Here is a 27,900-nt window from a genome sequence, read left to right as displayed (position 1 = left end):
CGAGGGGGCAGACTTTTATTTTCCAGGTTCAGAGGTCACGTTTCCGGAAGCAGAAGAAGGAAACAGCGGCGTCCACATGGAGGAGATGAGCCGCTGAAAGTGGGAGGAAAACTCAAAGAGCGCTTCATTTTCACGTCTGTGCGACGACGGTACAAATCTGTGCTTTCTGTTCGGAGTTCGGTTGTGTTGACGTTTAAAACACATGGAGGACGTGAACGTTATCAAGCTGCCGGTGACGGAAGAAAGAGCCCCGGCTCAGAAGAGGGTCCGACCGCCGAAGTTTGACCCGGAGGAGGAGGAGGAAACGCGGCAGAGACACGTGAAGAGGCTGGCGGCGCTGGGACAGACAGACCGCTCGGTGAAGCTGCTGGAGGAGCTGGTGTTCGGAGCCGAGGACGAGCTGCTGGACAGACTTGTGGAGGTAACTGCTCACCGACCCTCTGCTAACACACCAACCACGTGATGGCGCAGTGCGTTCTGGGTAGTGGGCGCCATCATTGAGGACACGCCTCTTTGTTTACATTCACCTTTCGTGTTTTTGTATGAATTTTCTTATTTACTGCTGAACACACGTTTCTGTTCAGTAGTTGTGTATTAATTTAGTTTTTATTATATGTGATTTTTATATTCTTCTGTTTCAGTTGTAAGTACTTGAAGTTCACACTTTCTTCTTTACTGGCTGTATTTGTAATAAATGTAACAGTAATCTTACTCTGATCTGAAACACTAGTATTACATATTACATTACATCATATTACACATTACATTGTGAAAACAACAACCAACACAGTCTGTAGTTGGATAAAATATGAACTCGCCCTCAGTGTTCACCTGCACTGCTACTCCTGGATGTGTAATTATTCCAGGCACTCAGGTAGCTCACCTGTACAGCCCACACCTGCATGCTTCCTGAAGTCAGATTTATGAATCAGAGTGTCTGCTCCACGCGGAAAATAAAACAAATAAATCCTCTGCACCGTCTTTCTTCTTCTACGTTTTTCCGGGGCAGAATTCATATTCACTCTGTTTCTGAAAACGCAGCAAAGACTCTCTTTGCTAAACACTCTCCGGTGAGTCCTCAGTCGCAGGTCTGACCACATTGACCTGGGCACGGCGTGGAAGGCGGAGCTCCCTTCATCCCTGTGAATGTTGCTCAGTGGTGCAGCCACTTCCTGGGGGGTGAATGGATGCTGCTCGTGGTCTCTGGGCCCCAGCAGCCACAGAGCTGTAGCTTTAGCTCTCCGCTAACTTTAGAGGAGATAGTCATTTGGGAGGGGTAGCTTGTGTTTCCTGCTTTCCGTCGCTTCGTTGCTGGGAGACACGACTCCGCAGTGTTTAACAGGATCTTCCTCTGACATCGTTTCCTGTGCTTGAGCAGGAGGATGAGGAGCAGACTGGAGCTCTGTTGGCGGAGGACGCAGTCGATGAGTCGGACGAATCGGAGGCCGAGGACGAAGCTCGTCTGCGGCGCCGGCCGACCGGAGAAGCTGCCTGGGTGGATGAAGATGACGAGCTGGAGGAAGAGTGAGCGCTCTTCTTCTGCTGTCACTAATGTGTGTGCGTGCGTGCGTGCGTGCGTGCGTGCGTGCGTGCGTGCGTGCGTGCGTGTCTGACTCACTCTGTAAAGTTTAGGTTTCTCTTTGATCTTCGTCTGATTTTAATCTGATCGAACCTGAAGTCGTCGATGTGTTTGTGTTTCAGGGTCGACATGAAGCATCGTTACCGTAGAGACCTGATCAGAGGAGAGGTGGAGTCCACCATGTCCAAACAGAAACTACAGCAGAGGATGAGAGAGCAGTTAGTACACACACATATACATTTGAACACACACACACATCTGTATACACACATACACACACACGTACACACACCTGAACACAGGCACACACTCATGCACCTGTACACACACACAAAGACCTACACACTCACACACATACATTTGAACACACACACACACACACACCTGTACACATGCACACATATACCTGAACGCACACACACTTGAACACAGACACACACACCTGCACCTGTACACACACACACACCTGCACACATTGACCTGTTGAGTGTGTCGCAGGTTTCAGAAGTCGATGGGAGGAGCTCCATCGTGGGCAGAAAGTAACGTGATGAAGAAGAAGAAGAAGAAGAAGAAGAAGACAGGTAGAAACACAGAAACAGAACGATTCTTTCACCTGGAGAATAAAAACAAAGGTGGTGAAACTCAAACTGTGTCTGTGTCCCTGAAGCTGCTGATGAGGAGGAGGAGGAAGAGGAGGATGAAGATGAGGATGACGACCTGCTGAGGAGGACAGGAAACTTTGTGGCGTCTTCAGACAGTCTGCCCAGCGGCGTCCTGAGGGTCAGCAGATCAAACTTGAATACCCAGCGATGATGATCCGACCCCCCTGCTTCACGCCAATATGGCCGCCAGACATGTGTCCCAGTGTGTTATCTATGAGCGTAGCAGCTAATGCTAATGAGCTAATGTGTTTTTTTGTGTTTATTTTTCTTCGGTATTGTTTGGCCTCGATCACGTGATCCGCCCCGATCGATCAAACTCGTCCTGCTGGTGAACATCTGTTGACGTTGGCTTTCTCTCGTCTCAGATGAAGAAATGTCTTCACGCCAACAGCGCCCGTCCATCAGAGGACAGACTGACCACCGTCCAGTTCCATCCCTCCGCTCAGGTTGTCATGACGGCCGGCCTCGACCAATCGGTCTCCCTCTTCCAGGTACGGACGGCCGGTCGGCTCTGTCTAACGTCGACAGCGAGGGGCTTGAAGGCGGGTGGAAGAGACCGTGTGACTTTAAACTGTTCCTGTTCTCCTGCAGGTGGACGGGAAGACGAATCCGAAGATCCAGAGCATCCACCTGGAGCGGTTTCCCGTCCACAGAGCTCAGTTCAGCCGGGACGGAGAGACGGTGATCGCCACCAGCCTGAAGAACAAGATGTTCTACCTGTACGACATGATGGAGGGCCGAGTCACACCTGTCCACACTGTCAGAGGTGAGACAGAGACACAGGTCAGAGGTCGGGAGACGGACGGAACTGAAGAAGACAGGAGACGCACTCCGAATGTCTTTGTGTCCTTCAGCAGTTTTAGTAGCCGTCTTAAATCTGCACGTTAACGTGCTAACGTTTAGCATTAGCATTAGCTAATGAGGATGAGTCAGCATGAAGGTCTGTGCAGGTCAGAGATCAGATTCCCTCGTCTTCCTCTGAGGTTTGTTTTCATGTTCAGGTCTGAGTGAAGCCAGAGTGAAGGAGTTCTCTGTGTGTCCTGAAGGAGGCGCCCTGCTGCTCACCGGCACCAACGGATACCTGCACCTCCTCACACTCAAGGTAACTCTTCCTCCTCCTCCTCCTCCTGTTAGTTTGTCATAGAGTCGGAGCATCGGCGGCTCGATGATGTGAATCTTTCGTGATCCTGTGTGTGTGTGTGTGTGTGTCTGTGTGTGTGTGTGTGTGTGTGTGTGTGTGTGTGTGTAGACTAAGGAGGTGATTGGCAGTATGAAGATGAACGGTGATGTCAGCGGCGTTGCTTTCTCTCGTGACGGCAGCAAAGTCTTCGCCAACTCAGGTGAGCCCACGAGGTCCAGAGAATGAGTGACATCATATCCACGTCCTGTGAGTCATGTGATCAGCTTGTGCGTGTGTGTGTGTGTGCGTGCGTGCGTGCATGTGCGTGTGTGTGTGCGTGCGTGTGCGTGTGTGCGTGCGTGCGTGCAGACGAGGGGGAGGTGTATGTGTGGGACCTGCGCAGCAGTCGGTGTGTTCACAGGTTCGTGGATGACGGCTGTGTGAAGGGGACGTCCATCGCTGCCTCACCAAACGGACAGTACCTGGCCTGCGGGTAAGACACGCCCTCACACACAATCCTGCCTTCTGATTGGCTGGTGGCTCCTCTGTGAGAATCGCTGACACGTCACACACATTCAGGCTGTTAGAAGGTCTCAGCTCCTTCATCACCGTGGTGAAAACATTCAGAACTTCATTGTTTGTTTCTTCCTTCATGTTTGTCTGGTCTAAAGTTCTAATCTCTAATAAATGTGAAGTGATGAAGATGATGATCATGATGATGATGATGATGATGGTGGTTTTCGTGTCTATTTAAGTCTCCGGGCCTCTGAAGGAAGGGCGGTGATCAGAGGCCTGGATCTGGTTCTCCTTAGATCTTGTGTCCAGTTTTGTCAGCGTTCTTCATCTTTCTGTTTCAGCTCTCAGTCGGGCGTCGTGAACGTCTACTCACAGGAGGCGTGTCTAAATTCAGCCAATCCCAAGCCTCTGAAAGCCGTGATGAACCTGCTGACCTCAGCGACCTCTCTGACCTTCAACCCCTCCTCCGAGATCCTGGCTGTGGCTTCCAGAGCCGAAGACGAGGCCGTGAGACTGGTGAGACTGGTGATGATGATGATGATGGTGGTGATGATGATGATGATGATGATGATGATGGTTATGGTGGTGATAGAGATGATGATGACGATGACGTGTCCCTCTGGTGTCCCTCAGGTCCACCTGCCCAGCCTCACTGTCTTCTCCAACTTCCCCGTCTCTAAGAGGAAGATCGTTTATCGAGCCAGCTGCCTCGACTTCTCCCCACACAGCGGCTTCTTCTCATTGGCTAACAACAAAGGACACGCCCCTCTCTTCAGGTGAGACGTGATGCAGGTGTTCAGGACGATGACGACGAAGGTTTGTTTATGACATGAAGCAAAGTTAACTGAGAGCATCGTGTGTGTGTGTGTGTGTGTGTGTGTCTGTGTGTGTCTGTGTGTGTGTCTGTGTGTGTGTCTGTTTGTGTGTGTGTGTGTGTGTGTCTGTGTGTGTGCGCGTGTGCACGTATGTGTTTGTGTGTGTCTGTGTGTGTGTGTGTCTGTGTGTGTGTGTTTGTTTGTGTGTGTTTGTGTGTGTGTGTGTGTTTGTGTGTGTCTGTGTGTGTGTGTTTGTTTGTGTGTGTTTGTTTGTGTGTGTGCGTGTGTAGGTTGCTGCATTACAAAGACTTCTGAAGAGGAACTCTGAAGCATCGGGACCCTGACAGCTGGTTTTCAGGGTTCAGGTCTGAACCGTTTTCATGTTCTGCTGCCTGTGAGAAATCAGAGTGAGAAACTTTCCTTTAAAGCGAGACGCCGTCTCAACATCTGCCGCGTCCCTTCAGACCAAAACTCCACGTTTCAAACATCTTCCAGTCGATGTGAATGAAGTGACGTCAGCGGCTGCTTGGAAGGAAGAGAATAACTGTTTGGACAGTGATGGACAGAACAGAAGTGTTTGGGGCTGGACCGTGAGACCTGGTTGTGGACTTGGCTCAGACCGGCTGACTGAACTCGTTGGATGTGTCCACGTGTTGGTCTTTTATTGTTTGTATGAACTCAAACCGTTCAACATGTCTCCTGTCTCTTATTTCAATACCCAGAACCTAAAATAGTGACTGAGAGGGGGGAACCATTAGCTTAGCTTAGCTTAGCTTAGTGTCTGGTGATGGGCGGAGCTCAGATGTGACACCATGATGAGGTAGTTCAGTCCTGTTTGTGTTTCTGCACCTGTTCAATAAAAACATCAATCAGCCACTTTTCTTTTATGTTTTTTATTGTTGTTACTGAACAAACTCCTCAACTGAGAAAGAAAAGTGTGTGTGTGTGTGTGTGTGTGTGTGTTTGTGTGTGTGTGTGTGTGTGTGTGTGGTGCACTGCCACTCCCGTCCTCTAGGTGGAGGTCTGTCGTGTTCCCGCCACTATCTGACACTTTGATGTTTCTTTTTCTTCTGTTTGTGTTTTAAACGTCCAGACGGTTCAGAGACAGATGTTCTGTCCCTGGATGATGAGAACATCTGTTCATGCTCCTTCTTGTGTCGGCGCAGGTCTAAACCTGGAGGTCTGAGAGGTCGCATCTTCTGTCCACTGTCTCCACTGCGGTTGTGGTTTGAATGCTAATGCTAATGCTAATCAAATCACATCTGGACACATTAAACTGCTGAGTGAGCAGCTGTTCATTGAGACAAGAGGGCTGTCCTTTAGCTTAAAGGAGGTCACAATGCTAATGCTAATCTTCAGTTAGCAGGTTAATGTGACTGCATCTGAACTCAGGCTGGAGGAAAGAAACTGCTTCACCACAACATTTGAGAATGACACTCAAATAAAACGAAGTGTTAGACAGAAGGCGGCTGCGTCACGGACACCACGGCCATGTTTCAAAGAGTCTGTGGACATTCATCATTTATCGTCTCATAATTTTGACTCTGGCTGATTATCTCGACTTCTACGATAACTTCGGCTCATCGTGAGCATTATGTTCATAGTGCAAAGCATTTTAAACCATTTTTTCTTGTCTGACGGTGAAGCAGGCATTTTTTAAATCATAGTCAATGACACAGTTAAAAAGCAGAGCGGTGACGTATCAGAGCATACCGGCCGACGAAGCAGCCAATCACATGCCAGGAGGCCCGAGCGTCAAACAGGATTCACCACCTCGCCGGAGATCTGTCTGTCACACACGGCCGCTGCAGGAATGTCCTCAGTCCTGTCTGTCTTCAGTTGTAACCGTGAGAGACGTGTCGCTTTCTGCAGACAGCGACCGGCATGGCAGCAGTTCAGAGATAACCGTCACATGACACCGATGACTGGAAACCGACGCCCCTGAGCAAGGCATGCGCTGACCGCTGTGACCGCTGTGACCGGTGGAGGTGAAGGTCGATCCCTTCACCGCAGCGCTTCCTCTTTATTTACAGTTTTCATGTTCATGATCAGTGTTTTCATATTTTCAGACCTGATAAATGTTCAATTATATTTGTGTTAATTGAGTTTTATCAATTTATTTTACTGCATTTGTTTGATTTTTGCTGATGATGTTTTTTTATATTTTCGTATGTTTATTTTTACATTTATGTATTTGTAATATTTCTACTTTAATTTGTTTTAACATTAATTATTTTCAGGCAGATATTTGTTGTATTTTTATTTGCTAGTTCTAAAAATAAAAATGAGTTCAGAATTTAAACCTTAAACTTTTTTTGGCAGATTCTCAAATTGTTGAATTAAATTTAAAAAATGATAAACAAATGCAGTTTTTATTGAAACTGTTGCATCACTGAGAGTTGTGTAAAATCGCCTTTAAAACTTCACGTCTGAGATCAAATTTATAAAAATATAAAAATTTGGGGAAAAAAAAAACATTTTTTGGAATTTTTTCTTTCTTTCAGTTATTTGTGTTTACATTGACTTTTTAACTAATTAAAAACAAATATATACACATTCTAATGGTACTGAAGTAGTAGCAGTATCATACTGAGTATCACTGCTGCCACATTAGGAAGAAACAGAGCAACAAGCTTCACCTTCCAAACTCACCTGACAACTTTCTGCACCTGCCGTCATTCATGGCTGCGTCTCCGCCCACCGAGGCTGACAGTAACCTGAGTTTCAGGATTTCTGACAGAAACACGTCGACTCGCTCGGACAAAGGTAAGAAAGTGCTGCTGTTTGTCAGCTTTAATTCAGAAACTTTAGCTCTGATGTTTTAATTCATTTTAAACTTAAAATCAAACTTTGTTCAGACGCTGAAAGAATCTGTGATCTCACCCCCCATCACAGATCAGGTTGTTTCAGGAAATGTTTAAAAATCGTTTGATTTTAGTTCCGTTTGTCTTGTTAACAAACTAAAACTCGTCACCTGTGGATCGACGCGGCGCTCAGCAGAGAAGAGAAGAGTCCTGAATCTTGACGTGAGATTCAGCGGCGTGTTTCTGTCGAGCTCTGGATTTAACAGCTGCTGTGTTTCTCATTCAAATCAGCACATCTGTCACAGCTGGTTCATCAACACATCTGCTGGTTTTCTGGTATTTATTGTGTGCAGACGTACGATAAGTGTCTGCATCTAAAGTGAAAAGCAGCAGTTGACATTTGGGGAAACGGTCTCCTCTCTCTCTGAAGGTTCAGATGGATGTCAGTCTCACGTCTGTCGTCACAACCGACTTTGGACATTCAGATTTTATGTGTTAAACGTGCTCGACTGACAGAACGGGACCTGTTAAAGATGGTCTCAGTGTTTTTAGATCAGATATTGTTGATACACATGAAACCCGAATTATGTTGTTATATTCAAAACCAACCCTAAAACCAAATCTAAACCCTTAAATAAACCGTAAAGATTCATTTGAACTCTGGACCAGATCTGGGTTCCCACAAGGTGTCGGGTTGTGAGGTCAGAGTCCTCCCAAAGTCAGCACGGGGTTTCTGCGATGTGAGGTCACAGCCTTCGTTTCCAGGGAGGTTGGAAAGGGCTGCCGACACCTTCACCCCGGTCTGTCCTGCCTCTGTACAGACTGAAGAGGACCGGATCCTCCACCGTGGTCATACACTGACCAGTACCAACTCTTTGATCCTCACCGCCCACTGCAGCACCAGAACGCTGCAACACTGAGCTGATGGTGGACCAACAAGTGTTCAGGTCCAAGAGAGGGAGCACAAACATCTGGACGTTTGTGAAGACAGTCATAAGATCGATGAAGAACACCAACGCTGCAGGTGGAGATGAAGAACAAACGCAGCAACACCATCAGTCTAGACGTGTCTGAAGAATCTGAGGAGGATCCTGAACAAACACCACATCCCCGAGTGTCTCAAACCAGCAACACACTGAGACAGAAACTGAAACACCAAACACAAGACGAGTGATCTGCTGTTTTCAGTCCGACGCAGGAGGACGGCACAGACTTCTATCAACTTCAACTAAACAACCGTTCAACCCAGGAGGACCAGGTCCTCAGGTTGAGACTCAGGAGTTCACCTGCACCTGAAAGATAAAGGACACCGATTGGACAACAACAACGTACAGATTTTGGACAGAGAGGACAGATGGAGCAAAGGAATCCTCCACCTGTAATACTGTCCTTTCATCCCGTCCCAGGAGACCTAACAACCATTCACAGTCGGCCTCAGGTGACGCCGTTACACAGCCGGTAGCACGAACACCCCAGCTGGTATCACTGACCTTGACAATGATCCCACAGAGGTTGAATGCCTGGGACTCCCTTTCACCTGTCAGGCTGCTGGGTGCTTCACCTGTGAGGCTGCTGGATGTTTCACCTGTCAGGCAGCTGGATGCTTCACCTGTCAGGCAGCTGGGTGCTTCACCTGTGAGGCTGCTGGATGCTTCACCTGTGCAAGTCACAGTGATTCGACTGAAACTGAGTCCACGAGTTCAGACTCTTCTCTTAGGTCACTTTTCTTTCCTGCCCTCTTCATATGAGGCTGTCTGAGTGGTTCATCACGGCACTAAATAAAAAGCACCACCAGGTGGCGCTACGAGGCGCTCACCTGTTCCTGCTCTCACCTGCCTGCTTTTCTCTGCTTGAGGGGCTTCGTTTGTGTGACACTCTTAAAGCAGAGAGAAGAGGAGCATCAGGTACCTCAGAAACACAGTGAGTTTTACTCCTCGAGCTGAAACGATTAAACTGAGAACGTCTGAAACTGTAGAACGTCAGAACGTCAAACTTCCTGATGCGCTGATACACGCTGGACTGCTCACAGCGTGAATTACAAACTGCGTCTTCCAGAAGGAATCATAAAACCTCTACAGACCTCAGGCAGCTGCTCATTGGTCAGTCTTCAGCTGAGCAGACACACCTGGAGGAAATGTAAAGAGTTTGTTTCTCACCTGAAGAACTGAATAAAGTGTCATAATAACAGACTCAGACTCAGAGTCTCCCACAGTGTCCTGATAAAACCTGTCAGCTCATTTTGAATGTGACTGATGATGTTTCACAACAGGAAGTCAAACACGTCGACGCTGGCAGTCAAAACTGAAGCTCATTAGCTAACCGCTAACCACTAACCGCTCATGTGGATGTTTTCCATGAATGTGTCCATACCGTGAATGGAGTTACACTGAACACACCTCACATTCAGGTACGGTGGCCCCGCCCACTCACTTCCTGTTCACACCTGTGCAGAACAGGTGGTTATCACCTCATCAGAGACAGAAACACTGAGAGGAAACTGCAGACAGGTAGAGAGAATCAGTCCTCTGCCTGCCTGTCTGTCTGCCTGCCTGCCTGCCTGCCTGCCTGTCTGCCTGCCTGCCTGCCTGCCTGTCTGTCTGTACACCTGTCTGTTGCCGCTCAGTGACTCACCTGTTGTGTTATTCTTGGCTTTGAGCTCAGTCTGTTTGTGTGCTGGAGTTCAGCTGCTGATGGAGGAATGTTGTTTGACCTGGTTCTTCTTTCACTGACAGTCGTTCCTCTTTACGTGCCAGCTGATGTAACGTTTCATGTATGGATTGACGACAAAGTTTTTTGTCTTTGCAGTTAAAATGTTGTGAAACTTTGTGAGATTAAACTTTAATCCCGTTGATGTCATTCAGTGTGAAGATGGATCAGATTACTGGCTAACAGTTAGCAGAGCAGCGCTAACAGTTAGCAGAGCAGCGCTAACAGTCTCCTCTGTTTGCAGTATGACGATGGCAGAAGCAGCAGCTCCAGATCTGTTCTCGGAGCAGGAGTTAACCTGCTCCATCTGTCTGGATCTGTTCGATGAACCCGTCTCGACTCCCTGCGGACACAACTTCTGCCAGGTAACGTTCACACACACACCTGAGACCCGGTTCAGAGGTCTGATCCAGAAGGTTTGTCCCGAAGGCTCGACTGAACCTGCTGCTTCTCCTCTCGTTAGTTTTCTGCTGTTTTCATCAGTGTCATCAGTGGGATCGTCGCTCCTTCACAGGGTTTTCTTCATCATTTCTTCTTCTGCTGCTGTTGACTTGCAGGCGTGTATCGGAGGTTACTGGGCGTCCAGTCCGGTCTGCACCTGTCCTCTCTGTAAACGGCAGTTTGACGAACGTCCTCAACTCAGCGTCAACAAAGTCTTCGCTCTCATAGCGGATAAATACAAACTGGCTCGTTACGGTGCCGCGGGGTTACCGATGCCGGTCAGGAACAGGACGGCGCCGCAGATGGGCGCCGCGATGACGACCACGGACACCGTGAGCACCAACCCGTTCTTGACGGCGTCGGGTGAAGAGGTGGTGTGGTGTGACGTCTGTACAGGCGTTAAACAGCCCGCCGTCAGCTCTTGCCTCACCTGCACCGCCTCATACTGCGCTGAGCACGTGCAGCCGCATCAGACCACACCCTTCTACGCCAAACACCCACTGATGGACCCCCAGGAGGCCCTCAGGGGCCGCACATGCTCGATACACCGCCGCCTGCTGGAGGTGAGAGGAAACACGAACTTACTGTGACATTTCTGGTGAGGTTCAGTGTGGACACACCCCCACCTGCCCGTCCCTCCGTCTCCACTGACTCACGTAACTACGCTAAACTTTCTCTCCTGATGTGTTCACTTGTCCAGGTCTACTGTCGGACATGTCAGCGCTGCATCTGTGCCATCTGCGTCCTGGAGGAACATCGAACACACAAAACCGTCTCCGTCCAAACCGAGAGACTCAGCAAACAGGTGCGGGGGGGGGGGGGTTATCATTGTGTAGTTTTTACAGTTTCTTCCTCATATTCAGCCAATAAACCGACTCTCTCTTGTGCTCACCTGTGTGCTCAGAAACAGGTAGCGAGGACGGAGCAGGAGATCCTGAACCGGATCAAAGAGAAGGAGATTCACGTGACTCAGCTGAGGAGGAAACTGGAGGGGGTCAAAGTCAGACATCTTTTAAATCTATTTCCTACATAATTTATAATGTCGATGAGCGTGATCGCAGCCCGTCCCCTGCTCGTCCAGCTGGGCTGCAGTGCCTTGCTCGTGGGCGGGGTTACTGTCATGTTCCTCGCTCAAACGTTGGCAGACCGTAAAAGATGGCGGTCTTGAGGTTTCTAAAAGAAGTTGGACTCGTGTTGATTCATGTTGTCAGCTTTTTTTACATTTAGTCTGAAGTCAAAAAGTTTTCTTCATGTTATTCCACTTCAGTTTTTAGAGTCTTCAGTTTGACATTTGTCCCATTGAAAAGTCTGATGGACACCCCCCATCGAATCAGGTCCCAGGCAGGAACATCTGTGAAAACAGAGCAGCTGGTCGGTGCAGCGTTGAAGTGAACAACGTAACGGGACGGAAAATCACCGTTTCTATGAGGACAAATCTTTACTTCTTTTGTAGGAATCAGCCCTTTCAGAAGGTCCAGCAGCATCAGAGGAGTCCTCCTGGGACACTGACCAGGCTCAATCATTCAAAACAGCCCTGAAGACAGCTGTCCAGACCTCGACCTGTCTTTCAGTTGTCTGCTCCCTCCTCAGCTCAGATCTAAACTCAGGCAGACAGTGCACAGAGTTGTGATTGGAGGATCAGGTCCCGCCTTAGACTTTACGCAACACAGATCTGGAGTTTTACTGTGACGTGGTGGGCCGGTGACATACCGATGAAATCACCTGAAATAAACTCTGGAGCATCAGGAGAGGCGGACTGTTCTCTGTGACAGCAGCTGACTCAGGTGAAATAATGAATGTTTGGTCCCTCAGGAGGTGAAACGACTCCACGCCTCCCACTGACCTCTGTGCTAACATCCAAAGTCGAGTCCGCGTCCAAGTCAGTGAGCCAAGTTTCAGTGAACGCCATACGACGGGCATCGCTGTGGTCGCGTGAAGGGATGACGTTTCCTTGTCGTGCGTCAATCTTGTTCCTCGAGCTCTGAACATTTGCCAGCGTTGTTGAAGCCAGAGGAACGTGATTCAGCCGTCGCCCGCCGTCTGTTTTTCCTGACATGATGTGGCTTTCCAAACGTATTATAGGAGGCAGTAAATGCGTCCTGGACGATGTTCTGATCCTGGCGTTTCCATCGTAGTTCCACCTGATGGACAGTGCTATGATGCTAACTAAGCGTTTCCTGTCGTTTCAATCTGGCCAAAGACTTTTTCAAGTCGACGTGGTCGAGGTCCCTCAGTGTGACAACAGCTGAGCTCAGGTGCGCCTTCTCGACCTCCGTAATCCACGCAGCTAGCTCCTGGGCCTCCAGCACGGCTCCAGCTACCAGGACAGCTGAGACGAAGTCCGCTCGTTCGACCGTCAGACTCTCCCAGACCAGTTCCACACAGCATGCTTCCTGTAGTTTCCTACATGTGTTTAATGTTTTATTCAGTCCCACAGATCGATGAAAACAGAACATAATAATAATCATTTTGTTCATATTGATGCTGATACTGTGATGTATTTCAGAACTACGCAGACGCAGAACGAGGCGAGGTGGAACACCTCCTGGACGAAGTGTCCGGCTGTTTGGACAGGATCCGGTCTCAGGTAGTGGGCGGGATCGAGAACCAGCTGGATGCCGTGATGTCAAAGGGGGAGGGGCTGGTGAGCCGTCTGGAGATGGAGCTCAGCCAGCTGATGGAGAGGAGGGCCACGCTGGAGGTCCAGGCCATCAGTCAGGATCACATCGGCTTCCTGCAGGTGAGGTCTCAGCTCTTCTTCATTTCCCCGTCGGTCGTCATGGAGACAAGATGACGTTCTGCCTGTGTCCTGTTAGCCTTAGCTCAGTCTGTTAGCATGATGTCATCATGACCTCTCCCCCCTCTGCCCCCTCCCCGTCCCCCCAGAGTTATGAGAAGGCTACAGCTCCTCTGGCTGAGGATCAGCAGGACGAGGTGGATGAGGATGAGGAGTTCTCCCTCCACTTCCAGCTGGGGGAGGTGAAGAGCTCTCTGTCTGAGGTGAAGGACAAGATGGATGACATCAGGATGGGGGAGGTCCGCTCCAGAGGGTCCAGAGGGTCTTGTGAGTCCCCGCAGACAGTCATCTGAAGACGTGTCAGTGCTGTTGTCACTGGACTGACGAGTTATCGCGGCCTCTGTGTTTCAGTCTCGTCTGGTGATCTGATGGTGGCAGAGAGCATGCTCAGTCTGAGAGGAAGCAGCGCCAGTCTGAGGAAGAGTCAGTGGTCTCTGAGAGGTCAGTGACTGATCCAGCATCAGCTGTTAGGTGATCACAGGGTCTGTTCATCCTCCGGGGAGCAGGAATATCTGGTCAGGTGCTGTTGAGATATCTGACCCTGGACCAGCTCAGCTGACATGAACTGCATCAGAGTTCTGACTGGAGGCTGAACACTGAGGGCTTTTATTGTGAAAGAATGACTGACTGTGGTTTCCTGTCTCCCTTCAGATCTGAAGAGGAACAAACCTGTCTCAGGTAAATGTTTTTATCAGTAGTATAAAAAAAACCTCAAACTGAGTCTGAAGCTTCAAACAGCTCTTTGACGTTGTTTGGTTGAATGTTAAGAACTTGTTCTGGTTTTAGATACGTAGCAATACACACACACATACACATAATACACACACACTACTGTAGTATAGTGTCAATATACTTCCTGAGAACTTCATCTCTAATGTGCCCTCTGCAGCTCAAGCCAAAGGCTTTCCTTTGAACGTACAATAGATCCATAAATTTCCTCGATGGGGTTGAGGTCTGGACTTCGAGGGGGCCAGTCCATCATTTTCAATGTTCCAGCAGATTCCTTCAGTCGCAGGTTAGAAAAACTTAAAGGAATGTTTCGGGTCATCGTCCTCTTGGAAAATAAATCCAGGCCCAATAAGACGACTCCCAGCTGGTTCTCCTGAGTGTTGTGGTACTTTCTTATCATGATGCCATCAGTTTCATTAAGTCACCTGTTCCTGAAGCTGAAGTGGCTCCTCACACCATAATACTCCCCCCTCCATGTTTATCTGTTGGGGAGAGTTGCTCATTCCTGAAGTTCCTGTTGCAGCGTCAGTCATCGTGGTGTTGATCTCATCCGCAGTTCTCCTGAGGTTTTCTTTGGTCCTTCAGACTGAGGGGGTTTGAGATGCTTCACTTGTCTGTCTGAAAGTTTCTTCTTTCTACCCCTCCCCTTTCGGTTCTGCTGTGAATTCATGGCATCATGGCGGTCTAAAGTGTACTTTACAGTGCTTGGATTGCATCTCACCTCCTTGGCTGTGCAGCGGTGACTCCAGCCAGCATTTTTGCCACCACTGTGTACATATATATATATATATATATATATATATATATATATGTACACACACAATACTAAGATACTCTGTATTACTGTATATATCAGTGGTTTGAAATCTTAATGAATCAGCGTCATCATGATGTTTTGATGAACTTCTGTTGTGTTCTGTCACAGGACACAAGAAGGCCCGAGTCTACATGGGTAAGTCTTATCTATCTATCTATCTATCTATCTATCTATCTATCTATCTATCTATCTATCTATTTATTATTGGTGATAATAGTCATATTTTTTGTCCAGCTTTATTTATTGCAAAAATTGACTATGGCTTCAGCTAAATGCTAACTGCATGCTAGCCTGCTAACATTAGCCTTGACATAGCATCATTCACACGATATGTTTTGGTATTAAAGTGTTTAAGACGTGAGAACATGAGACCTGGTTGTGTCCTGGTGGCTTTCAGAGGACGTGATGTTGAACCCGGTGACAGCGTATCCTTTCCTGATCCTGTCTGAGGACAGGAAGCAGGTGAAGCGAGGAGAGAAGCTGCAGTTCTACAGGAACAGTCAGCAGCGCTTTGACGTCTGGTCCTGCGTCATCGCTAAGGAGGGCTTCAGTACCGGGCGACACTACTGGGAGGTCAGACTCCAGACACACAGTAAAACTGATCCAGGATCCAGGCTGAAATATAAAACTGTCTGTTTTGTGTACACCTGGGGCAGGTGTCTGTTGGGGAGAGTAAGGACTGGAAGCTGGGTGTGGTCAGTGAGTCGGCTCAGAGGAAAGGCCTGTTTGATATGAGTCCTGCTAACGGATACTACGCCATCTGGTGGAGCGGCAGCCAACTGCGAGCGCTGACAGCCCCGCCTCTGACCAAGGTCCCAACACATTCTTATATTTTATCTTCCATCACTGACAGAGGTCATGAGTTATGATTCTGTCTCTTTATCAGCTTTTTAAATTTTTAATTAGATTGAGTATGGACGACCACTTCTGCCGAGAAAAGAAAAGAAAAACAAATGAAAAGTTAGAAATGATGAATAAAATAGTCTCAGTCAGACAAAATCAAATCACTAAAATGTTTTAATTTTCAAATCATGAGATAGTGAGTCAGTTTCAACTGTCATGATTTTGGTGAACATTTATCTTCTAATTTTGACTTTAGAAAGACATAATTTTGAACAAAATACTGAAAATAAATTAAAAACATAAGGAGATCCTTTTGCCTTTTAAAATAAACATTTTGACATCTCTTATTTCTGGACTAAAAGTCACATTATAACCTTTTTGATTTTGAATTAAAAAGTCAGAGTGTTGAACTACAAAGACATTCTTTGGAGTAAAACATTAACAGTTAAATCATTTTGAATTTAAAAGTCACACATTTGTCCTTGTAACTTGTCTTCATATTTTTGACTTTGTATCTTTATTCATCATTTTTGTCATTCATAACTTTTCATCGGTTTTGTTTCTTTTCCAGGCGTGACTGGACTTCCATAATTCATAGATACATTAACCTGAATAAACAGGTGTTTCTGTTGTTCAGGTGAAGAGTCCTCCGAAGCTGCGTCAGGTGGGCGTGTTCCTGGATGTGGACGAGGGTCAGGTGTCCTTTTACAACGTGAAGTCGGGCTCAGAGATCTACAGCTTCACTGGATCCTCCGAGTTCACCGAGAGGATGTTTCCCCTGCTGGGCACCGGAGACAAAGAGGTCCCCCTGGTCCTCATGACCACTCAGCACCACCTGGCCTGAGGGACGAGGGACGGGACCAGATGCGGGGACAAAGACGGGACGGGGAGACAGATGAAACAGATTTTGGTTTGTTCACCTGACAGATGTGGAAATAATCCGAAACCACCATGACAGCACGTGTTCCTCATTGTTACGAGATCGTTTTCACATTCCAGCAAAGATTTCTGACGAGAAACTCAGCACTTGGTTTTGTGCCGGTGGAAACGATGCGCTGCAGTAAGAAACTCCATGACGTTTCTGGAGTTTGGTTTTCAGGTTCATGGAGGCAGGAAATCTCTGAAGAATCCTGTTAAAACATCTGCTCCGAGCCGTAAGGAGGCTCAAAGAGGTCGATCATTAAAGTCAGAAATAAAATGTTGTCAAATAAATAAATTTGCAAATAGAGTGAAATTTATACGTAGAGTGTGTAATAATTAAATTATTAAAACTCATGATGAATTAATGACCTTGGAGTTGCCTCCGCACCCTCATCTTTCAGCCAATCATGAGGATTCACCGATGACACCTGTGTCACCTGTCTGAACTGTCTGTTTTAATGTTCATGAGTAAAGCTGTTAATAAAGACATCACAAATGTTTCTGACTTGATTTTTATTAATCATTACACATTTAGTGATTTAGAATTTCCAGCTCTGTCACAGGTGATGCAGAAATTCATTTTTATTCTTCTTGTTTCAGGTAATATTAACCTGTTAAATTTGGCACAGCTGGTCTTCCATACGTAAAGAAGATGAAGCCACTGAAGCCAGAGACCACCTTGAATTCTGGTTTATGTTTGGTCCTGATTCCTGAGTCCGTTTTACACTGCTGGTACTGGAGCCACTGGAGCTGATTAGAATATACGTCTATCGATATCTGTCACATAATATTACATCAATAAAACTAATTTCACTTTGATTTTGGCCAGAAACTCGAGTGATTTGTCAAACGTAGAACACCCCCTGATTTCTTTGCTGGTTTTGGAGCAGACTGTTACGGTGGCTGGCAAGGGCCCAAAACATTTGAAAATCCAAAACAATGTAACTTCAGGTCATGAAGTCTCGCTGTCTGCAGCTCTTTCACCGTGGCCACGTTTCCAGGTGAACTTCAGGAGTTCTTCAAACATTAAATATGAAAGCACAACCCTGAACGATCAGATTTTCTGTAACTCTGCATTAAATATGATCGCCAGCGTAGGAAACAAGAAAAACACTTGTTTGCTTTTCTGACTCGTTTCATTTGTTCATAATCCAAAATGTATTTAAATAAAACAGTGTTTCAATATTTCTTTGTGCTGAAGAGGTTAGAAACCACCATACATGAATTCAAACTGATCAACATTATTTTAGTTGAGATGTGGTTCATAACGACAAACATTTTAGGAAGCCGAGCAGTAAATATTAATAAACTGAACTCAGACTTCAGTTTCTTCTACAAAGCTGGAAAGTAGCACATATATAAATAATTACTACAGTTTCAACTCTCTGATTACTTTCTTCCCTCGAATCACTGTGGATCGTAACATTCAGGTGATTTTCTAAATATCAGCTCTGAGCTGGAAGAAACTCTGACATTTGAGACATTTTGTGCCTTTAAAGGTAAAATATAATGTGGAAGACAGAATTTTAGTTAAAAACATTGTTTTGCTCTGCTCTGATGTCAAACACACCTATGTGCTGTGTTGCAGAGATATGTGCTAATGTTAGCATGCTAACCAGCTATCTGCAGCACATCCTGTCTTGTAATACCACTTTGCACCTGTAGGGGTGACAGTCTGATAGTTTAGCCCCGTTGTTCACATGTCAGTTTCACATTTTTTAGTCAAATAAACAAAATAAACTCACAAAATGTCCAAAAAGGAAACACTCTGATTTCCTTATTAAACAGAGAAATACAACCGAAAACCTTCTGAGTTCGAGTTTCTCTCTTTTATTGACTTTTACTCTTTTACTACCGAGTCAGAGTCCTGGAGCTGCTGTAACTCACCGCAGTTCAGTTTCCCCTGTCGTCAAACCGGCCTCCTTCGGTCTTGGAGGCCGTGTCCAGTCCTGATCCGGTCCTGTTTACTGGGAGGCTGCTGAACCGGTTCTGTTGTTGGCACCGTTGTTGAAACACCGACAACCCCCCCCCGGTGCTCCGAGCTCTCTGTCAGAGCAGACTGCGGTCAGCTAGTAGAGCCACTAGCTGCACGGCTAACTGAGCTAACTAGCTACCAGCAGCTAGCAGCTACAGCCAAAGACAGCAGAGAGTCCGGTGAGCAGCAGTTAGCAGCTACTCTGCTGATTTGCTGTTCAAACAACCTGAACAGGTGGTCACTTCCTTTGATTTAAGGTGAATCTTGATGTCTCAGTGACAGCTGGAGACGACGATGCGTGACACAAATGTTTAGTTTGTGTTTTTGTGTTAAACTGATGTCACAATAGTTATAATCATTCAAGTTTTTATTTTATTTAACATAAATCATATTGCAGTCAATGTGAACAGCTGGGGTTTCAATATACACAATAGAATCGTAACATGTTATGCCCCGCCCCTATGACACCCCGCCCACAACAACCCTCCCACCCGCCAAAATGAAAACAAAGACCCTACCCCTACCACATAAACCCCGCCCACCCCACGCCTTAAAACAAACACACTGATCCCTCCTACCACAGCCCCGCCTAACGCGACGCTCCGCCCCCCGACGCTGAGACTGTGTGTGTGTTTGTGTGTGTGTGTGATTTGGCAGCAAACTCCAAACTGATTGATCGTAGCGTTTCAAACAGGCGTCATGTCAGCCAGACTCAGCTCGTTCAGCTCACCTGTCACACCTGCAGCTGATCCACAGACAGCCGGTTATCGCAGTTTGAGGAAAAATCTGCACTGAGGTCTTGCTTTGAGGGACATCTCCTCCTATTGGGATTAACAAGCCCCTCCCACAGTGACTCACAGTCCCCTCCCACTCACCAGCTCCTCCCCCCAGCATTACATCATTATTCCTCCAGCGATGTCACTGCAGTCTGAAAACTCCATATAGTTTTGATTTTGTGAACTTTTTTAAGGCAAACCTGTTTTCACTGCTGCCCTCCTGTACTCACAAGCCCCTCCCATCCTAACAAGCTCCTTCTATCCTGACTCAGAAGCTCCACCCTCCAGCGATGACATCATTCTACCTACAGCTGTTGAGTAGGCTGAAAACTATGCTGCCGTCTTTCTTTCAGCTTTTTAATGGCACACCTGACTGTGACTAACAAGCGCCTCCCATACACCCCTCCCACTCCAACAAGCCCCTCCCTCCACCTTACTGATGTCACTGTTAGCTGAACAGTGATAATCTTCAGGGAGAACTTTCTGTCGACCAGCAGCTGCATCATCACCGTGAGGTTGCCAGGCAACCTGCCATAGCCCGAGACGCCCCGTACAGAAATCGTGGGCGAACGGATAAACGCTTGAGAGTTTGGAGTTTGCTGCCGGTTAAGGTGTAATGAACGAACAAATGGTGGCGAGGGAGGGGGGCGTGTCCTTCTGAGCACCTGTCTGATGCAGGTGTGTTTGCCACATACACTAAATAAAAAAAGAAAAAAAACCCCACATGGGTATCATCATCATCATTATCGTGTTGTGGCATTCTCCAAATCAACCCCCCCCCCCCCCCCCCCCCCCCCACCCGACGCCCCCGTACCCCCACTCAGCCGCCACTGGCTGTCGGCCATCTTTTCAAGTCCAGTTCCGGTGTGTGTTGCGTGTCGGCGTCCCTCTGTGACGTGTAAACGGCTGAATGCTGCGTCTTGGAAGTAAAACAGAGAAATACAGGAGGGGGGGGGGGGGGCAAGGGAAAAGGAGGAGGGCTGGGTGGGGGTTCTTCTTCTTCTTTTGTTTTAAAACAGAAAAGCGTCTTCTGGCGTGCTGCTTTCTGTCACCACAGCTCCTGCTTCTGCCATCAAGCAGGACTGAGGAGTAAAAGGGGGGGGGCAGAGGGGGAGGAGGAGTGTAGGGGGAGGGGTGGGGGAGTTTGGAGAATCACAGGACGCCGAGTTATTTAAGACACCTCTCGAAGTAGGTGGCACCCACGTAACCGCCCCTCAGAGAGCGATGGACGTTCTGCTCAAACAGCCGCCGGTTCGTCTGAAGGACTTCTGCTGCCTCCTTGTTCAGCGGATCCTCTGGGTTAGGCTCCTGCAGGGGGGAGGAGGGGGAGGAGATGTGGGAGTCACATTAACACCTGCAAATGCTACATAAGCTGTGCATCATTAACGGTCAGGTGCAGGACTGAGTGGACAGCCGCAGCATGGCCTGATGGGTAATCCACACAGGAAGTGGTGTTTGAAGCGCACCTTAGCGTACCGTTATGTTCCTGCTCTGATCTCTAAGAGCTGATCAAGGATCACTCAGTGATCCATCGGCTACTCAAAGCCACACTGCAGGCAGATCCCCCACCCGCCAAGGAGGCAGGCGAACTAAATCAATTAGCCCCCAGTTTGTTGATTGATTGATCTTCTCACTCTACACTCAACACCGCCGTCAGCTCACTCTGATAACGAGCTCGCAGCACAACAGCTGTGGTCTGCAGGTGAAGGCCAGTCAGAAGATCAGTCACATGACCTATGGTCACACCTGTTGCAGTGGTCCTTTGAAACTCTCCACAGCAAGACGAGACAAAGAGGACGAGACTGAAACATTCAGTAAGAAACGAATGAAACTCACTAGAAATAGATACTGTAGACCGTAGATGATGGAGTTTATTGTCAACACGGGCTTCCAGTCCTCTCTGTGGAGAAGACGACAGAAAAGAGTTAAACACACTGAAATGACGTCATCAGAGCCGCTTCACCAGCTGTTAACGAGACAGAGCTCCATGTTCATCCTCACCTGCTGTGTGAAGGAATTCTAGATTTACACTTTCCATAACAGAGAAGATGAACATGGTTTGAGTGAAAATGTTCAACAGTGAATATCAACAATGTACACATTTAAGGTGGACTTAACATATAAAAACATACACAGTATTTTTAATACAAACATATTTTCCTGCTGTCAGAATAGTAAATAATAAAAAATAACAGATCACAGATAGATAGATAGACAGATAGAGAAAGGTGTGAAAAAGAACCAAAGTTAGTGAAGGTGTGAACAGACCTTAAGATATTTAGGCAGACGTTTCCTTCCAGGTCGATGTTGGGGTGATACACCATCGTCTCACACTTTACCTTGGGGGGGTCGTGGGGGTAACCCTGTCCTACCTTAAACACACACAAACTGTGTGAGCAGCAGTTTTTCTTATTTATTTGAACTTTAAGAACAAAATAAAGATAAAGATCAAAGACAAATGGAGGACAGAGAGGACAGAGAGGACAGGTGACAGGCGTCTCTCACCTTAAAGCTGAAGACAAATTTTCCTCCTTTGTAAAAGCCCTGTGAGACAAATAGAAGGAGATCTTATACATTGTACTTCTTCTAGGTACTTTTACTTAAAACATTGTACTTTTCACTTCAGTACATTTATTGAAGAGTTGTAGATACTTTTTAGTATCACCAGTTCATAAAATATGTTTCACTGTTACAGATTAAACTACCTCTCCTCAATCCCATTGCCACGCCCTCCGTAGAGGAAGCAGGGGCTGGGGACCCAGAGGTTGGCTCATCCATCACTCAGGCTGAGGTCACCGAGGTAGTTCGGAAGCTCCTCGGTGGCAAGGCACCGGGGGTGGATGAGATCCGTCTGACACGCCTCTGCAACATCGCGTGGCAGTTGGGGACAGTGGCCCTGGACTGGCAGACCGGGGTGGTGGTCCCTCTATTTAAGAAGGGGGACCGGAGGGTGTGCTCCAACTACAGGGGGATCACACTCCTCAGCCTCCCTGGTAAAGTCTGATCCAGGGTACTGGAGAGGAGAATTCGCCCGATAGTTGAACCTTGGATTCAGGAGGAACAGCGCAGTTTTCGTCCTGGTCGTGGAACACCGGACCAGCTCTACACCCTCCGCAGGGTGCTCGAGGGTTCGTGGGAGTTTGCCCAACCAGTCCACATGTGTTTTGTGGACTTGGAGAAGGCATTTGACTGTGTCCCTCGTGGCATTCTGTGGGAGGTGCTTTGGGAGTATGGAGTCCGGGGCCCTCTACTACGGGCCGTCCGGTCTCTGTATGACCGGAGCAGGAGCTTGGTTCGCATGGCCGGCAGTAAGTCAGACCTGTTCCCAGTGCATGTTGGACTCCGGCAGGGCTGCCCTTTGTCACCGGTTCTGTTCATTATTTTTATGGACAGAATTTCTAGGTGCAGCCAAGGCCCGGAAGGAGTCTGGTTTGGGGACCACAGGATCTCATCTCTGCTTTTTGCGGATGATGTTGTCCTGTTGGCTTCTTCGAACCAGGACCTCCAGCATGTGTTGGGGCGGTTTGCAGGGATGAGAATCAGCACCTCCAAGTCCGAGGCTGTGGTTCTTGACCGGAAAAGGGTGGTTTGCCCCCTCTGGGTTGGAGGAGAGCTCCTGCCTCATTTGGAGGAGTTTAAGTATCTTGGGGTCTTGTTCACGAGTGAGGGAAAGATGGAACGTGAGACTGACAAGCGGATCGGTGCGGCAGCTGCAGTGATGCGGTCGTTGTACCGGTCCGTCGTGGTGAAGAAGGAGCTGAGCCGAAAGGCAAAGCTCTCGATTTACCGGTCAATCTACGTTCCCACCCTCACCTGTGGTCATGAACTTTGGGTCATGACCGAAAGAACGAGATTTCGGATACAAGCGGCTGAAATGAGTTTCCTCCGCAGGGTGGCGGGGCGCTCCCTTAGAGACCGGGTGAGGAGCTCTGTCACTCGCAGAGTAGAGCCGCTGCTCCTCCACGTCAAGAGGAGCCAGCTGAGGGGGCTCGGGCATCTTTACCGGATGCCTCCCGGACGCCTTCCTGGGAGAGTGTTCCGGGAAGAGGCCCCGGGGAAGACCCAGGACACGCTGGAGGGACTATGTCACTCCGCTGGCCTGGGAACGCCTCGGGGTCCCCCCGGAGGAGCTGGAGGACGTGTCTGGGGAGAGGGAAGTCTGGGCATCCCTGCTTAGACTGCGGCCCCCGCGATAAGCGGAAGAAAATAGATGGATGGAGATTAAACTACCAAAAGTATAAATACAGGTTGACTATATACATGAGCTCCACCTCGACCAGCACCAACGTTTAGCTGCCATGTAAATAAACACATCAACAATAATAATCCAGTAATACAGAAGTGGAACACTGACAGCAGCTGCTCGGCAGTGTGAGTACTTTCACTTTTGTGTTTTCATACTGTGGCATTGCCCCTTTTACATACTGTGGTACTTTCTTTTTATACTCTACTGCGTTTCCTCACTGGACAAAAGCTCATAATAATGACTGATATTGGGGTCTCACACACACACACACACACACACCTCGTCTGGTGAGATGATGAGTCTGAAGTTGAGGAGGTCATCGTCATCGGGGAAGTTGATCTCACATGTCTTTGGCAGGTTCAACTCATTGATGTCTGAAACAGGAAGAGGAACAGAAACATTTTACACATAACGTTCGATGTAACAGTGCTTGGAAATCTTAATTCTGAGTAGTTGACAGTTTATCAACATCAGGAACCCCCCATGCTGGTGTATTATAATATACAGGTGTTACATCTGCTGTTTTACTGAGGTCTTTTTAACCCCTGAAGAGCAGCGGCCATCTTCACCTCAGCTGAACATACACAAGTAACTAACAATTATTTTCATTAGCAATTAATCTGCCATTTTTAGCAATGACCTGTTTATAACGTTGTCTATGCAACATCAGAAAATAGTGAATCATTATGATCCAAAGAGTCCAGGATGATGTTTTTATATAGTCGTACCCGAACAAAAGATATTCAGTTACTGTGATACAAAACAGAGACAAACAAAACATCTGAGACGTTAAAGAAACTGACTCCAAAACTTTACTTTTCCCTCATAAATAATCCAAACAACGAATCAATTCTCAGAATAGTTGCAGATTAATTTCATGTCTATCAGCAGGTTGATGTACTGTTTGTCTCGGGGGCGTTCTGCAGCCTTTTTTCAGTGACTTTCAGTGGATTTCTGGAGGTTTATAGTGGATCATTAGAGATAAAGATCTCCTCAAGAAGTGGAACACCTGTAAAACCAGCAGTAACCACGACGATCAGTTAACCCAATACACACACATTAATGTATTTAAGTGAGTTACTTATCAAGCCAGCAGGGTTAAGTTTCACTGAATGAGACCAACATGTTTCAGATCTGAGCTCTGACTCTGAGGAGCGTCACAGTGAGATCTGTTGGTTTAAAGAATCGTTGCTGAGCTGCGTCTCTGCTGCGGCTCCACCGTGTTGATGAGCCACGCTACAATAACTAACTTCCTGTTGCTCTTCTCACACCTGCACCATCTGTCCCTTTCACCCCACACAGCATCTTTACCTCACCTCTCTGCATCCACACCCCCACTTCAGCTCTGCCTCCCCCACTCCACAGTATGTATCAGTCAGCATAGCGGCTAGGCCATAAATTCTCCCTTTATGTGTTAACTCAATGACGTGTTTACGGCCGAGGTTGAAATTAAAATGGACTACGTTATACTGAGGGGTGCTTCTACTTGTCTTGTCCCCCCTGTTTGCATACATGAGGGGGTCAGAATATTAGGAACACCACTGAATATAATGCAGTCCAGTAGAGCCCCAACACTAACTATGACCTCAATGCTAAAACACAGAACTGAATTAACTGAGACACCCCCAGGACAGCGGCAACACAAACTGATCATGACAAGCTTTAGCCTGTGCAGGTGTTCCCAACAAAGTGGCCACTGAGTGCTGATTCTGTTCTGTCTGTACAGGCATCCAAAGGAAGTTAAAGCAGTACTGATACAATCCTTTGACAGAGGCAAAAACAGTTCACACCTCAGGTAAAATTCATTCTGTGAAATAGCTTATTTAAAAGTTAGGTGGAAATTCTTTATAAAGCAAGAAGAAGTGACAAGAAGCACAATCAGGTGTCGAAATCAAAGGATCTGCTCACTAAGGACATGATGCCAACACAGAGTCCGACTCATTCACTGTGTATCTGCTGTACTGGACTTCTAGCCATGCTGGCAGGTAGAACATGTGCTCAGTACAGGTGTGAATGAATCTCCTCCACACAGACAACGAGAAGCTGCTCGGCTGCTACACTGAACAAAGGCTCAGCGATGCTGCGTTCACTTGCTGTGGTACATTCTGAAGTGCATTTAAACTGCATCTTTAAACTAAACTGAGTGATGTGATTCAAATCTGGTGATTCAGTCCAGTTTAAGTTGGAGGACTTTGTCCGTTTGAGTGTCAAAGAAACCTAAATCTAATGAATTAAACCCAGCTAAAGAAAAAAAGGTGAGTTTCACTCTGTACTCAGTTTGAAGCCTTCAGTGTCCACCTGGATGACACAGCTGCCCTGTGTTTTGGTTATTAGTGTCCACCTGCCTGAGGAAGACTCTGTTTGATGAGGAAACAACCTGTCAGCCATCCACACCAACAACCCCCATCAGCGTTTAACCTGCAGCTCCGCACAGTAACACACTGCCTGTCACATCTGTCCTCGTGTGTCCAGCCAGCTGTTCACCAGGACAGGGTCAGTGTGTTTGTGTCCTCAGAGATCAATTCACCTCCTGCAGTTCAGTGAGCCTCTGAGAAGAAATCACTCGTGTTTTTATTAGAAAGTGAAATATTAAAGCTATCTGTCTACTGACATTAAAACTAGCTGGTTAGCTGCCAATCGAATGACTCTTGACCTCAGTGAAATCCGACCAAATGTAGAGAAGCAGTTAGTCACCCTGTAGACCATTAAACAGAGAGCTGACACAGCAGGTTAGCCAGTTAAAAGCTGTGTGCTGTTAGCTAACTAGGCTGGAAATTCAACTTGAGCAACCTTATGTGTTGCTACTGTATAGTGTGAGCTAGTTAGCACTTCGGATTCTGTTCCGGATTTAATGCTGCTGACTGTTAGCTGTGTGCTAACATACTAGTGTAAAGCGATCTGATATGGGCTAGCTTCTGGCTGGCTGGCTGCGTTTTGTTTTCAAATATAGAACAAGCTAGCCGCGGTTAGCTAACACCACCTCAACCTAAAGTTAGCGTGCTAGCTGTTAGCCTGAGTTATGATAATGCCCCACTTTTACTCTCTGTATTGATGTATCCTGGGCACTGAAAGGGGTCATGTTACCCTAAGGTTTATAGGTACTTATCCAGGCCGGCGGGGCCAGCTAACCGGGTACTGGTGTTGTTAACTACCCTACCTTTCTGTATTCGGAGCTGGGCCGCGCTGGCTTTTTTACCCCCGGCTCCTGTTCTGTTTCCTCCAGCAGATTCCTCGTCTTTCTTCTGCTGCTTCAGGGAAAAAAGCTTAATCATCTTCAGTGATTTGATAATTGGATTCCTATACTGTGTGTCCCTTCGGTGTGCGCGGTCTGTCTGTGTCGTGTGTGAATTTTAAGAGTCAGTTCAGTCCTAACAGCACCGTGATGTTGATGGAGCCGGTGCGTCTCAACTAATTACACTGAGGAGAGATGCTAGCCGCCGAGCTAGCCTAGCCTGTTTGCTAGCAGGAGAGGCCGGGAAGAGCAGGGGGGGAGGGCGTGAGGGGGAGGGAGGCCTGGCTGTACCCTGCTGGAGCCTTTGCAGTGCTGGAAGAAGTATCATTTACTTTAATAAAAGTACAAATACCACACTAACAATACTCCACTTCTAGTAACTGCATTCAAACCTTTCTTAAGTAAAAGTATAGAAGTATTATCAGCTGAGTGTACTTCAGTCAGAGTGTTGGTGTATCAGTAAAATGTTTCCTGTCAGTGTTTCTCATCATCTCTGATGTTTGTGGATTAATATTCCTGCTGTAGATGTTTCAGGTTGAGCTCATTTGAACTACTTTATATCCTGTTGGCTGGTTTAATGTACAGCGATGCATCATTTTCTATAAGATCATCATATGTTTGTCCTGTGAGAACCTTGTATCAGCTTTGTGGCGATGCAGTACCTCAAATTTCAACTTAAGTGTAGCACTTGAGTAAATGTACTGAGTTACATTCCACCACTGAGACTGTGATTGTGTTCAATATGAGAAGTGTGTGTTACTGCTGCTCATTGCTGCCAAGATAGAACAAACATGACTACAAGCTAGAGATGATAAAAGTAAAAATGCTTATGGTGGTTCAGAATTCTGAGTCCTGATAATGAGACTATAAGTCAAACCTCAATCAAGCCTGTGAGATAGTGGGTTATAAACGGAACTTTTC

General features: G+C 47.2%; 3 protein-coding genes across 4 annotated transcripts; 2 read left to right on the top strand and 1 right to left on the bottom strand.

Moving 5' to 3' along the window:
• The first annotated feature begins 45 nt into the window (after positions 1-45).
• utp18 (UTP18 small subunit processome component) lies at positions 46-5,560 on the top strand. The gene is made up of 13 exons (XM_041957393.1): positions 46-421; positions 1,379-1,524; positions 1,702-1,797; positions 2,078-2,160; positions 2,247-2,359; positions 2,607-2,732; positions 2,833-3,007; positions 3,243-3,343; positions 3,491-3,581; positions 3,731-3,854; positions 4,219-4,393; positions 4,511-4,653; positions 4,983-5,560. Exons 1-13 carry the CDS (start codon positions 203-205, stop codon positions 5,005-5,007), a joined length of 1,617 nt encoding a protein of 538 aa, XP_041813327.1. The 5' UTR covers positions 46-202; the 3' UTR covers positions 5,008-5,560.
• A 1,795-nt stretch (positions 5,561-7,355) lies between these two features.
• LOC121621383 (E3 ubiquitin-protein ligase TRIM39) lies at positions 7,356-17,246 on the top strand. Of its 2 annotated transcripts, none has more exons than XM_041957823.1 (13): positions 7,356-7,458; positions 10,447-10,567; positions 10,760-11,206; positions 11,344-11,448; positions 11,548-11,643; positions 13,150-13,383; positions 13,530-13,707; positions 13,792-13,881; positions 14,092-14,118; positions 15,095-15,121; positions 15,384-15,559; positions 15,643-15,798; positions 16,401-16,533. In XM_041957823.1, exons 2-13 carry the CDS (start codon positions 10,448-10,450, stop codon positions 16,404-16,406), a joined length of 1,662 nt encoding a protein of 553 aa, XP_041813757.1. In that variant the 5' UTR covers positions 7,356-7,458; position 10,447; the 3' UTR covers positions 16,407-16,533. The 2 variants fall into 2 exon arrangements, with proteins under 2 accessions (XP_041813757.1, XP_041813756.1); XM_041957822.1 differs by having other exon boundaries at positions 7,365-7,458; positions 16,467-17,246.
• A 2,029-nt stretch (positions 17,247-19,275) lies between these two features.
• On the bottom strand, positions 19,276-27,189 carry ube2m (ubiquitin conjugating enzyme E2 M). The gene is made up of 6 exons (XM_041957456.1): positions 26,905-27,189; positions 24,027-24,121; positions 22,007-22,045; positions 21,770-21,873; positions 21,338-21,401; positions 19,276-20,809 (listed from the first exon to the last, which is right to left on the bottom strand). Exons 1-6 carry the CDS (start codon positions 27,017-27,019, stop codon positions 20,669-20,671), a joined length of 558 nt encoding a protein of 185 aa, XP_041813390.1. The 5' UTR covers positions 27,020-27,189; the 3' UTR covers positions 19,276-20,668.
• Positions 27,190-27,900: the final 711 nt, after the last annotated feature.

This window comes from Chelmon rostratus, chromosome 17, assembly GCF_017976325.1.
Source record: "Chelmon rostratus isolate fCheRos1 chromosome 17, fCheRos1.pri, whole genome shotgun sequence".
Taxonomy (NCBI): Eukaryota; Metazoa; Chordata; class Actinopteri; order Chaetodontiformes; family Chaetodontidae; genus Chelmon; species Chelmon rostratus.
Note: the sequence above shows the minus strand (reverse complement) of the source record. Positions and strands in the feature narration are given on the sequence as shown.

Excerpts from the sequence above, each read along its gene's own strand:
- utp18 (XM_041957393.1), top strand. The coding sequence starts at position 203 with ATGGAGGACGTGAACGTTATCAAGCTGCCGGTGACGGAAGAAAGAGCC. Across the intron at positions 3,855-4,218 it reads GGACAGTACCTGGCCTGCGG|CTCTCAGTCGGGCGTCGTGA; the intron begins GTAAGACACGCC and ends TTTCTGTTTCAG. Across the intron at positions 4,394-4,510 it reads AAGACGAGGCCGTGAGACTG|GTCCACCTGCCCAGCCTCAC; the intron begins GTGAGACTGGTG and ends GGTGTCCCTCAG.
- LOC121621383 (XM_041957822.1), top strand. The coding sequence starts at position 10,448 with ATGACGATGGCAGAAGCAGCAGCTCCAGATCTGTTCTCGGAGCAGGAG. Across the intron at positions 13,882-14,091 it reads GAGTCAGTGGTCTCTGAGAG|ATCTGAAGAGGAACAAACCT; the intron begins GTCAGTGACTGA and ends GTCTCCCTTCAG. Across the intron at positions 15,560-15,642 it reads CCGGGCGACACTACTGGGAG|GTGTCTGTTGGGGAGAGTAA; the intron begins GTCAGACTCCAG and ends CACCTGGGGCAG.
- ube2m (XM_041957456.1), bottom strand. The coding sequence starts at position 27,019 with ATGATTAAGCTTTTTTCCCTGAAGCAGCAGAAGAAAGACGAGGAATCT. Across the intron at positions 22,046-24,026 it reads TCATCATCTCACCAGACGAG|GGCTTTTACAAAGGAGGAAA; the intron begins GTGTGTGTGTGT and ends TTTGTCTCACAG. Across the intron at positions 21,874-22,006 it reads AATTTGTCTTCAGCTTTAAG|GTAGGACAGGGTTACCCCCA; the intron begins GTGAGAGACGCC and ends TGTGTGTTTAAG.